The sequence below is a fragment of the Micropterus dolomieu genome, linkage group LG01 (assembly GCF_021292245.1).
Source record: "Micropterus dolomieu isolate WLL.071019.BEF.003 ecotype Adirondacks linkage group LG01, ASM2129224v1, whole genome shotgun sequence".
Lineage (NCBI taxonomy): Eukaryota > Metazoa > Chordata > Actinopteri > Centrarchiformes > Centrarchidae > Micropterus > Micropterus dolomieu.
In genome coordinates this window covers 47,726,495-47,739,741 of record NC_060150.1, presented here as the reverse complement: position 1 = coordinate 47,739,741, position 13,247 = coordinate 47,726,495, and the positions used below count along the sequence as shown (strand labels likewise).

At 44.8% G+C, this 13,247-nt stretch overlaps 1 protein-coding gene across 1 annotated transcript in view; it reads right to left on the bottom strand.

The window, feature by feature from the left end:
• Positions 1–13,247, bottom strand: part of LOC123968545 (LYR motif-containing protein 4B) — a 44,988-nt gene that overhangs the window by 25,598 nt on the left and 6,143 nt on the right. Inside the window, exon 2 of the mRNA XM_046045382.1 lies at positions 5,181–5,301. Within this exon, the coding sequence (XP_045901338.1) occupies positions 5,181–5,301 (121 nt within the window). The remainder of the gene's footprint in view (positions 1–5,180; positions 5,302–13,247) is intronic.

The window sequence follows — 13,247 nt, the reverse complement described above, 5'->3', positions numbered from 1 at the left end:
TGTTTGTTAATTTCAACAAGTCAATATTAAAAATTTAATCATTTGGGGATTGAACCGCCGACCTTCCGATTAACGGCCAACCCGCTCTACCTCCTGAGCCACAGCCGCCCCAACCAACTTCTGTTGTTCAAACAGTTTAAAAAGTGCCCACATAAGGGATTTACATCCAAACTGACCTGCAGGTACATCCCGCCGCGCTGCGAGCCGCCGGCACAGATCCTCTCAGTGTTTAATGAGCTCGGAGGCCGGACTGACTGAGATTCTGTCCGGCCCCCGAGAGCCATAACAGGGGCCGGTCCCCCCACCCCCCCATCCCCAACCTGGAAGCTATAACTCACCGCCCGATGTGGCATTTAATCTCAATTGAGCCAAAACGGCCGAAGGCTGTGTGACACCGCGGTGACATTAAGCAGCAGTAATCGGTGAGAAATGGCTCTTCAGAGGCCGCCGCCAACACACACACACTCCTACAAAGAGAGTGTGTGCGGAGAGTAAACCCAGCTGCAGTGGGACACGCTCCGTAAACACGCCGAGAGCAGTCGCATCTATCCATCAGACAAAAATCCAGCTCTTTGTTTCCTGCTCCTCCTCTTTCACTCCGTCACTGACATTATTACGTTCTCTCCCACCTTCTTTTAATAATTCTTTCCCCTCATTCTCCCATTGCAACCCTGTCTTAAACTCTCTTACACTCACTTAAACAAAACACTCACTCACTCACAGACTCTCTTATTAAACAGAACATGGTGGTTTAGTTTCTCCTCTTCAAACAGAGGCGGCTCTGCAGCTGCAATCCATCATCTTTACTCCCTAACTAACTTACAAAGACACACACAGAAATATCCACTTAAACACACACTTAAGAATAAACTTTTTAAGCCCGTAGAGATGGAAACACACTCGCGGCAGATAAATTCATGCACAAAGAACGGAGATAAAAGACGAAGGCGGCTGTGACCCGGGATCCACATCTGGTCTGGTCTGGTCCAGTTTATCAGATGAGAACTAAGAAGCTGATTTCCACAGCAGTCGTGTTTTGTGGGGAGATAGAGACCCCTGTGAGGGAAGCAACACTAGAAAAGGTCAAAGGTCATCGACCAGGAGGCAACAGAGGCGAATCCCAGTCTAGAGAGCTGCTTTGGGATCCCGCGGGGCCCAAACACAAATCGCGCGAGAGCAGGCGGTTTTAACTGCGGGCGGTTAAAAAATATAGTGCGGGTCCCGCAGTAGCGCTGAGAAGATGGAGTCAACAAACGAAGCTGAGAAGAAGATTAAAAAGACAACATGCGACTGGTCACGAGAACGCGACCTCCGGTACGGGAGGCGGACACGCCGACGAGGGAGCTAAACCCCGTAGCCACTGACGTCAGTCGCCAGTACGTCTCCTAAGGCTTTATCAGTATCATACTATCAGGCTTAACGTCTCAATGCTATGAACTCTGGGTAATTCCTATCGATGCACCGAAATGGAAATTCTTAGCCGAAGCCAAAAAATTTGATAAAGACAAACAAGTACATTCACATTTTTTCCATTTGTTTTGCCTTTTTTTCACCACTGCATAAATTAAATAGTCAAAATTTGCTTTTTCCTCAGGATGTGGAGAGACTACGGTGGGGGGGTCCGGGGCCCGAGAGGGTCCGGTAAAGTAAATTACATGTGTCCATTTCCTTTTAATGGCCACATGTAATTTACTTTATACTTTCTGTGAATATAATCCAATTAATCTGATTTCCATCCTGTACAGACGCCTTATTTTGAAAACCGGACGTTGTCACATGTGTTTCCTCCTCGTGCTAAATCCATCCAGTCCGACACGGTTTGATAAATAATGTTGTATGTGGTTCTGGTCCGGCGTAACATGAAGACTTCACAGCCTCTCTTCATACTAAAGAGACAAACTGACTAACCTGCCTGTCAGCTCACTCTGGGCCCTTTCACTTACCGTAAAGACCTGAATACATGTGCACTCCAAATGTAGGTGCGGCTAGCTTAATCACCTTCTCACAGACGAGCGGATGTGCTGGGAGACACTTCAGCAGAACAGCGTCTGCAAACTGGACAACGTAATTGATCGGTGAAATTTATCCCGTCTTTTGACTTATTAGGCCGAGCACTGAAAGTGCTATTTCTTTGCTATTTTCATTCGGTCCATCTCTAATAATTCCCTCAGGCAAAGCCTGCAGTGATGCGGACTTACAGAAAGTGTTCATAAAGTAGGGACGTCACGAGAACCGATACTTCAGTAACAAGTCGTGTTTGGAAAATCTGGTTATTTTTCAAATTTTATGGTTTTAGCGGCTCCGACAGCTCCGTGTCAAAGCCTCGGTTTCTCACAGTTTGGGGATCTGTCAGAGGGCTAATTTAGGACACTTGATCACCTGAAAATCCCCAAAGATGGAGTTTTACAGCTCAAAGAACTGAATGTCTGTCCAACGCTCCTGTTACAGTAGGAGGAGTCAGGGGCCGTCTTTACGATACGATCCTTTTCAATCATCAATAACCGCTTATGTTTAACAACAAAAACCTGAAACCACTGCCAATATAGATAATATAGAGACCACCCTTAAACATTTCACACCTGTGAGCTTGTAAGGAAAAGTCAAATATGCACATTGCATGGTAGTAATTTTAATGTCAATAGCATCAAACATCAAACCACCTCCCATCTGTCCTGGACGTCCTCTCACAGCTTTGTTCTTTGTAAAGTTTTTATTTAAGTACATGATGGGATTTATTGTTTTGGTTTTTTCCTGCGGTCTTGAATTGGGTATTGAGAATCATGGGATTTCACTAGTATCTTCCTTTCTGGTATCTTGACATCCGCAGCATAAAGCGCTCAGAAGGTCGGCGAGAGCGCCTGACGATTGGACAGCGGGACGGCCCTGAGCCTCTGAACAAAGACACCATGATCGCCAGCGCCTCCACCTGAAACCAAACTATGATCCTTCAGGAATTCGCAACTTCAAACCTCTGGTTATTTTTGATATAAAATATTATCACAGCCTCAGATCCACTCTGATTTTATCACTTGTAACACCGTACTGTAAAAAACTAGAGCCAGTGGGGTTTGGATTTTTAAGGCTGATAAGACAAATATTTTTAATAAAGAAGCATCTCAAACGCAAACAGCGTTCGTGCTGAGCGGGACATTAAACTGTCCGACTACGTACCAGAGACACTAAATGACCGTCTGTACCGACGTTTCTTGCTCCTCACTGATCTCTACTTTTGCTTCACCGACAGACCCTCAGTGAGTGCGTGTGTCTGTTTCAAGTGTTTGTTTATTCCTCAGCGTCACTGGATGCAAGATGTTTTATTTACAGCGCACCAAACTGCCTCCGCCTCCCCCACCTCTCCTATAGCTCACTGTATAGATCTGTACGCTGGGGAGGAAACCTGAAGCCAGAGAGCAGCAAACACAAGCAGCCTCTTCCCCATGAAGCATGCCTGTGATATGGATTTTCCCAGAAGCCTGTAGTATCGCAGCAGAGTTGTAACGAGGTGCATATTCCTCGTCTGATGCATTTAATCCGTGAGTCAGTGTGGGCGAGATGCAGAGCGGATAACACGGCGGACGCCGCAGCCTCTCAGACATGAACTGCACACATTTAAAGCCACATTTCACGTCTGCAGGCGGAGAGAATTCGTTGTTGGTCCACAGGCGATGCGTAGACTTCAGCCTCGTCCAAGTTAGCAACAATAAATACGCAACGTGTGGTTGTGCTTCAAATTAAGACGACATTTGGTCAAGTTCATACTCCTCAACTTGAAGAAGCACTGAGCCAAAGTTTTATTTCCTTTTATTATTTAAAGAGCTCCGTTTTTATTTTCATGCTTTTGTACATTACAGCGCCGTCTCTGCTGTTCTGCTGCCCTGAGACAATAAAACCGTCTTCTGTGAGTCACTCGAGGCAGACCGCCCCCGGACCTAGGTAGACATTAGTGATAGTATTCATAGTTTTCACGTCTCGTCACAGTCCAAGGAAAACGCTCCCTTGGACGTTATTTTCCGCTGCCCGCCAACCCGGCTGTGTGAGGTGAGGGATTCCCCACAAGGTGAACGTAAATATTACCGCAGTCGAGCGGCGGCAGGGAGCTGGAGGGTTTTGGCGCTGTAACGTTATACGGATCAGATTTGCCCAACACTTGCAGTTTGTGTTCATATCTTTCTTTTTCTTGAGTTGAAAGCTGATCCAAATAAATAAAATCTGACTGCTGTTGCGGCGTCTCTGCGGGAGAGTGGCGGTGTGAGCCTCTGTTGTTTTGCCCCCCCCCACAGGTCACCGCTCATGTCACGCGACTGAAAACTAGGAATTGACCTGCAAAAAGGGGAATTATTTATTTTCACTATAATTTCATGATGGTATGACTTTATTGGTCAGAGGTTTCCTTCACTTTCTGTAATAAAAGATCTTAAAGACGGGGACCCTGGGAAAAAAAACCTTATCAAATCTTGCCTGTGGTCTAATTTGTGTGGGTTTAGGGGGCCTTGATGTTTGAGAACCGGTGACTTAAGTTACACGTAAGTTAAGCAGCGTTACTTACGTAACACCACTAAAAAGAATTAGTACTGATTTTTTGTTTCACAGAGGAAATGAACAGCAGCCTCCTGGTTGACCGTCTGGTTTCTGACCCACTCGTCCACCCCAAACACCTCCTGACTTGGACTTTTAAGTTATTTATACTACTTTTAGCGTTCAACAGTAACAGTCCTCTGTCTCCGGCTCGCAGACGTCGTCAGCAGCGTGGAAATGACATCATTAAAGTGTAGAGCGCGAGTCTCTACAACGTGAAATTCATTTGTAAAAATATGAATGCAGCAAAAGCTCTGACGGGCAACAGAGAGTGTGTGTGTGTGTGTGTGTGTGTGTGTGTGTGTGTGTGTGTGTGTGTGTGTGTGTGTGTGTGTGTGTGTGCGCAGATGAAAGGCAGTAAGTAACAGGCAGACAGGGAGACTGAGAACCCTCGGCTGGGATTGGCTGAGACGCTGCTGATGCATTATGGGAACAAAGTGACCAACAGTGAGGTGATTAACCCGGAGTTGCCACGTTAACGAGGACGTGTGTTTGTGTGTGTGTGCGTGCGACAGGTGGTCAGTCAGCAGACAGGTGTTCATCTGCATACTAGTCAACCTGAGGGAGTGTGTGTGTGTGTGTGTGTGTGTGTGTGTGTGTCTCACCTGTCTCTGGATCAGTGCCAGTGTCTCCTGTCCCTCCGCCATCAGTCTCACTATAGTTTTTGGATCCTCTACTTTCCCGTTGGCCCTGAAGGCATCACGCACCCGCCGCAGTGCATAGGTCCTGCAAAACACACACACACACACTTTAGTTTAATTCAGTTCATCCACGGTGAAAAATGAAAACAATAGCGAAGACAGAAGATAATAAAAACAACAAATATGTGCAGTCGAGACACAAAAGGCCTCCGAGGGCTTTATAAAGACAAACAACAACAAACCAAACACAAAGTTAAACCACAGAAACCTCAACAACATCTGGAGGGACGCTAAGAAAATAAGAGAAAACCGACAAATTAGTGCAGATGAGATCAAAACAAACCTCAAGGTAGCGGCGTAAAAAAAACCAACAACATAAAAACCAACTGGGGAGGATACACGTTCAGACTGCAACAGGTCACAAACGAGTCTGCAGACTGGACCCCAACGGTCCGAACCAGCTGGACCGGACCGGTTTCTCAACACATTTCCACCACACATCAATCATCGGATTAACCCGGAGTTGGCAAGTAGTTCTGGTCCCTAAACGTTAACCACATCCTCAGAGGGCGTTTCACACGGACCTTGTGCATCAAATACAGATGTTGAAGCCCTGGAGTGAGAACATGTTGGATATTCAGACTACTTTAATGATGCGCGGGATCTTTGTACAGCAGCTTTGTCTTTTCTCTGAGCTCAACAGTAAAATGTTCTTTCAACAGAAACACTGAAGCTCCTCGAATCCGTCTCTATAACAACAGGAAAGCTTATTTACTAATTTACTCGAGTTTCTCTCAAGTTTAAAGGCTGATTCTGAGTGAAAACTGAAGAAACCAGATGGTTAATCGTGTGGTTTAACTTTTCTTTATGGTCAGAACGTCACAAACACATGAGGCCAAACAGGGGATCGCTTCATCTGAGGCAGAACATTCAAAACTATTATGATAAAAATCTTTTCAACAAATATGGACTAGTAAATCCTTTTTCAGCCCCTTTTCCTCAAAAAAATTAATATTTTAATAGAAACGTTAAGTGCTAATCTGTTCGTGATTCTAATGAATTAAACCAAATATTTATTCTTATATTGGAGGTAAATTATATTGCGATAATTATCATTATTGTTTTGTTGCCCGGCCCTAATAGTTATACTGTAGAGCAGTGGTTGGCAATAGGCGGCCCGCGGGCCAGAAGTGGCCCGCCAGCAATAATATCTGCTTTTATATCAGTAAAAAATAAACAATGAACTGATAGCGGCTGGTGCTGAAATAGATCTCAGTCATGACAGCTACTCACATAATCACTTCCTCTTAAGGGATTGTGCCTACAAAATAAAAGCACAAGAATGTTTTTTGCAGCAATGTTGCATTTATCGAGAGCTTTTACTTTGAAAGGTTCTGAAGGACATTGGAAAGGGTCTCTGGCTTGCTCGACACACCTCTGAGAAAAGCCGCCAGTCAAAGTGCGATTGGAAGTGAAAATAAGCGTCCATAGGATCAAACGCCGGGACGCGCGCACACACGCTTTATTGTGAGCACGTGCGGAGGAAAAAAAAACAAGTCCGCAGGATGTCGGGATCCAGACCTCTGATGCAGACCTCTGCTGTAGAGAATAATGCAGCTGAATGACGTCACTACCCCGCTGTGCCTTTTAACACCAGTCACGTTGTGAAACCTACAGCAGAACCCAATGTTTGTTTCTGTGTCACTGACTAATAAAACTTCCATCTAAACCAACACGTTACTGGCTGCAGATAAGATCGTACTCTGCAGGAATCTGTATCGGTCGAGCGCTAGAAAACAGTATAACACAGAAACAGCTGGTACTAAAAAAAGTAGAGAAGAGAGAAACAACACGTGGTTCCTGAGGCTCGGTGACGCAGAAGCTACAGAACCAGATCACAGGATCCCTTCCAGGAAACTTCCACGGACGTCTGCAGACTCGAGCTCTGAACACCTGACGGATTCCCTCGTGGTTAAATTGTTATTGTAATGTTCAGCTGGTGTCAGATCTAAACGTGGGTGTTGGAAATCTGTCAAAGCGGACCTCGGTAACCTCCAACACTCACAGCACCGGATGCTCGCTGTTTTCAGTTTCACGGCGAAGTCCAGAATAATAAACTACAGATGAGGAAGTAAATCAAAGCAGACAAATTGGAAACACTGAAGTATTTCCTGGCAGGAGCCGCTGAAGTGAAAATGATCATTGGTTTAATTTTCAGCTCTTTTTGTCTGGATGGACTCGGGCGTCATTACAGCTGGCAGCTCGTCCGATGTGGGGAAACTACAACATCGACCTTGGGAAGTTACAGCGCTGCCCGGCAGAGCCATTCATCTTCCTCCGTGGTGTCTCCAGCTCATTTAGGATTTAAGACGGAAACAATAAAAGTGTGATGGATCTGATTTACATGCCGTGGTTAAACACCAGGAGCGCTACGAGGACATGACGGACGAGTGGCGAGGACAAGGGGAGAGCGAGCTACGAGGGTGAAGGATTGAAAGGGAGGAGGAAATAAGTGACAAGGATAAAGGAGTAGACAAAAGGAAGGAAGGATGAAACTGAGGAAGGAAGTTCTAAAGAAGAAAAAAGAATAAATACATAAAATAAGAGGAGTGATAAGTGAAAAGTTAGGGGAGTAAAGGATTAAAGACGAGGAAGTAAAGTTAACGGGCAGAAGTAAAAGATGCAAGGATGGAAGAACACAAGGTAGTAAACAAGGATGGACAGGAGGCATGAAAAAGCAAAGTCATGGATGGAAGGAAGCTGTGAAAGAAAGAGGGAGGAGAAAAAGGGGAAATAAGAAAGATGTGAAACAACGAAGGACTAGTGGAGAGCGGGAAGGAAGAAGGATAGGACAGAAGGTGAGAGGAAGGAAATGTAAGTAAACGAGGAAGAAAGGCTTAGAGCAGAGGGAGGAGGACAGGAGTGATGAAGAACATAAAGGAGGGTGTAAACAAGGAAGGACAGGTCATCAGAGATGGAAAGGACTGATTAAAGAAACGAAGGACACGAGGAAAGGAGGTAGAGAAGGACAGAAGGCAGGAAAACTGCTCGACACCGCGGGAAACGAAGGAGGACGACTTGTGAGCAGCTGGAGGAGACAATCGTCCATCTTGTCGTCCTTTCGGTCTGAAGCTCAGCAGGGCCGAGTCACACAAACCCCTCAGCCTAACGAGCCGCGGCCACTAACGAGCGAAACAAAAGAACAACAAAGAGATTAGACGGAGCTGAAAATGATCAACAGGCAGGAAGGAGGTGACCGCCAGCCGCCTGTCCAGCAGCTTAATGTCTCCTCCGGACAGGAAGTCACGCATGATGGAGGGAGAGCAACAGAATGACTCGAGGTTTCACAAAAGGTCATTTATTAATGTGTGGAAATGAACGTCTGTTTTTATAAAACACATTAAGTGATTATTAATGTTCAGCATTTAATTATAACTACTACTATCAAGCAACATTTTATATTAAAACAACTGTTTTTGTACTGTACTGTCATTATTATGTGTTTTTAGCTGCCTCCTCTTACGGGTGTCCACAGGAGGAGTTATTAATAAACACAAATACATTATAGTGTCACCTTTTAGGTAGGTTATCTTCGCTTGGCGACCACAAATTAAAGACTGTCTGCGGTACAAACTGAGGGTGTGGAGTTGGACGAACTTGTACTGGGCAGGAAGGGTCTAATGAAACCAAGTAAGGAACCTCCAGGTCTGAAAACTGAAGCCAGTGCTGAATCCCCTTAAACCTGCGTCCTCTCCAGCAGCCAGCAGGGGGCGACTCCAGCGGCTGCAGAAAGAAGTGTGATTGTATAGAAGTCTATGAGAAAATGTTTCTACTTCTCAGCTGATTTATTCCCTCAGTAAACACTTTCCTGATGAGTTTCTGGTCTCAGTCGCTAGTTTCAAGTCTTCCTCAACACAGCGTGATGTTCATTTAGTAAATTATGGTCCCATTTAGAGGAACAGAGACCAGGAAGCAGGGGAGGCTTTAGGGCGGGGCTGTTGTTGTACATTTAACCAGCGCCGCTGAAAAAGCTTATCAGGAGTCGGCTGTTAATTTTTTCCAGTATGTACATGTTGTTTTGAGCCCGTTTGTCGCTAGCCAAAATTAGCATCCCAGCTAATATCACAGTTAACCTTGCTAACCAAGCTAGCTAGCGCCACCGTCTCCTCCTACTATGGTCACGTGTGGTTCCAGAAGAACAAGGTGGCGACGGCCAAAATGCCAAAAACTCGAGGCTTCAGTACCATCAGTAGTCCACAATCACAGTGACATCACGGTGACTCCGCCCACTTCTTTTCTACAGTCTATACATGCAAAACAGTTGAGATGCATTATGGGAAATGTAGGCTTCTGTGTTTTTAAAAAGTTTGACCCAAACTAGGGACTAAAAATCTGGATTATCTTGACGTCTTCGGCTTTAAAATCGGATTCTCCCGAGTCTGAAACCTTAAAACGTCTGCCGCGACAACAGAGTGGAGATCATTTTAAACTCCTCAAACCTCAGAGGGAATTCACCTCTATGATCTTTGGGAAACGAGAGGGGAAAGGGAGGAGACGAGGGGAGATGGAGGAGAGATTTTGCCTGTTAACTTATTAATCAGAAGCTTTTGTCATAGCGTGATGACTTGGACAGCTTTCTACCACACGCACACACACAGGTGGGAGGAAGAGACGCGAGGAGGACACCGATGACGAACCAGAGAGAGGGAGAGACACAGGATCGGTTTATTTGATGTTGTTTTGTTCCTACGCAGAGAAATGACCTACTTCTGACAGCCTGCTTCTTCCTTCTCCTCTTTCGTCCTCTCGTCCTCCGCCCGTCTCTCTCCAACACACCTGAGGTTTAAGCCCTGCGGCAGAGCTGAGCACCTCCTTCTGCTAAAGTTTATCACTGGAAGACGGTCGGCAGTACATGTCGTTTGGCAACACTTTACAATTGACCCTTCGCTAAGCCACGCGGCTGGCCAATCACAGCGCAGTATAGGACACCCTCTAACTGAGGTCCCACACTTTTGACCTCAGAGCCGTTTTCTAGATTTCTTTTGCTGTATTTTTCCAAGATATGGTCAAACGCTGTTCCTGGGACACTTGTAATGATTACAGTCATAACCAGACAGGTTGAAAGAAGAAGCGCGATTGATTCTCTTTAAAAACACAAATCCAGTGAAATGTCGGCTGTGGATCGTTCCTCGTTATTTAGCTCACTTCCTACTGGATGTAACATTTTTAATGATAGAGAGCAGAAACCTACCCAGCTGTATCTATCGGTATTTTCTGCTAAGCGGGCTGGGGGAGTAGTAACTTAGCTCGTTTCTTATTTCAGCGTTTTAATTCACCCGACGTACCTCCGCTGCAAACTCGTCAGCGTTCCCCGCTTCTCGTGTCGTTTTTCCGTCATCAGTACCAGCTCTACTCGACTCAGTTTGGCCGTCCTCCGTTTTCCGGTGCAGATAATATCCAGAGATAGCGCAGCCTATCAAAACAAATCCAACGTGGTAGCTATATATCGGTATAAACGGTATTGTCTAATTTCATATATCTTTTGAAGTTATATATCGGTATACCTCATATCCCGACATACCGCCCAGCCCCAACAGGAACAGTGTTGATCACGTGGTCGCGTGGTTCACTTTTACTCTGATCGGTAGGCTGTAGCTTCTATCGTTTTTTGTTCCACGTCAGTTTGACAGCCTGAATACAACCTTCAAATACACAATGCAACTGCAAAACTGTCTGCTTCTTTCTGAGATCGCTTTTCCTCCCAAAGTTAAACAGTATTTCTCCGGGGAGTGCAGCGACAGACAGCGGCAGTCTGACAGGTCAGACAGTTTGTCGGACTTAGCAACAGTAACTAAGGGGGGCGTGGCTTAGCGAAGGGTCAATTGAGCCGTTTTGTCGTTCAGGTACGAGGACGTGTTGTTGTACACCATGCTTGTTTAAAATGAGTTAAAATGGTAGCGCTTGTCATGCTAACGTGCTCACAATGACAATGCTAACGTGTTGAGGTTAAGAAGGTATAATTTACCGTCTTCGCCATTTTAGTTCAGCGCGTTCAGCAGGATAATATTTGCTAAAAGTACAGCTGAGACTGAGGGGAAAGTTATAAGTTTAGCCAAAGTTGTTGGACAAATTAAAACCCTCTGATTTAGCTTCCCAACATGGAAAAAGAAAAAAGGAACCACTGGGATACAACTTCAAACACGATGTTTAACAGGAACATCTGAGGAAATACATGTAGTTGTTTCAAGGCTTTTTTAGAATTACTGCTAAACGCTTTGAAATAAACCTAAGAGGTTAGATCTGCTGCCGTCATCAGCTCACCACCTACTGGTCGGAAGGTGCACTGCAGTGAAAGTTAAATAACCATGCTCATTTTGTGTTTCTCCCAGTGTGGTCTACAGTAACTTTCTTTTATATCTTTGATATACTCCCTTGTGCTCTGACATGTTTTAATATCTGCTCCATCCTTCAGGGCTTCTGTTCAGCTCGATTTATCCATCTCCAATAAATCCTCCCCGCAGCTCCTTTTCTGCATCTGCTTGTTGCTTCTCCTTTTCTTTGCTCACAGTAAACTTGTCCTGCGTTCAGACTGCAAGACAAACTGACACAGCTGATATTTTTTTTTAATATTTTTTTTCCCTTTCATGTGTGGTCCAAATCAGAACCAGGTCGGATTTATTAAAACGCGACCTCGGTCTGGACGGTGTTCATGCGGTGAGTGTTCATGCGACTCTGACGTCTCTAAAGGTGACGTGCACCTCCTCAAAAAAGTAACTACATGTCGGGGCGACACGGGACGTAAGAACTATGATTGGCCTCGCAATGCCTCTGAGCACACAGCGGGATCAATACATCTGAGCACCATAACCCGAGCGAAATGACTCGTTTCACTGTCAGACTGTGATCCCCATTCGGTCGACAACATTTGAAAAGTCTACAACGGCGGCACATATATAATTTTACCCCCATTCAAGTTAGCGGAGGGCTACACCGGAAGTTAGCCTGCTCGGCCGACAAAAGTCAACACAGTGGACGCTGTAGCGCTACCGCCAACTAGCGTTTGGCGGTGTAATTGCAGAATGACGCAGGCACTGACGTACAAGTATAAATGCATGGCTACGCACGTAGACCCAAAAGTATAAATCACGGGCTGCAGCTAATGATTAGTCTGTTTTCACAATCAATTAGTTGTTTGGTTTCTAAAGGAATTTTGTAGGAAAGTATTATGAACAAGCATTGATCACATTAGATGAAGGAGTGTCTTGCTGAAAATAAAAACACTGCAAAAGTAACTTATTTAGATTCTTTTCAGCACTAACAACAACAGATAGCAACAACATGTTAACATAACTACTCAAATAGAGGCAAAGATAATCAAGTAACTAAAGATTTAATTAAACTTAATTAAATGCTTTGAGTCTTTGGAGACTGCAGTCTTTGGTTATTGAAAGTTCGGCTGTCCTGGATTATGTCACACTTAGGTGAGACCAGGAGTGTCCCTTTGATGGGATAATGAAACACAGAGCAAGGTCAGTTGCCATGGTTACATAATCCTTATTTTTGTAGAGCACTTTTTCAAAACAAAAACAAGTTACAAAGTGCTTTAACAAGTGTAAAGAATAATACAAAAAAAGATAAGAGCATGAAAATTTAATATAAAATTAGTAAAATAGAATAAAATAAAAGGGATAAAATAAAGTCAAATAAGATCGGGAAAAGCTCTCCTATAAAAGTATGTTTTAAGAAGGGACTTAAAAGAGTTCACTGACTCAGCCGACCTGATTTCCTCGGGCAGGCTGTTCCAGAGCCTCGGGGCCCTGACAGCAAACGCTCTGTCCCCTTTAGTTTTCAGTCGAGACTCTGGAACAGACAACAGACCTCTGCCCGAGGATCTCAAGGTACGTGCTGGTGCGTATGGGACTAAAAGGTCAGAAATATAACAAGGCGAGAGGCCATGAAGAGCTTTAAAAGTGATCAATAGAATTTTAAAGTCAATTCTAAAACATACTGGGAGCCAGTGTAATGAAGCTA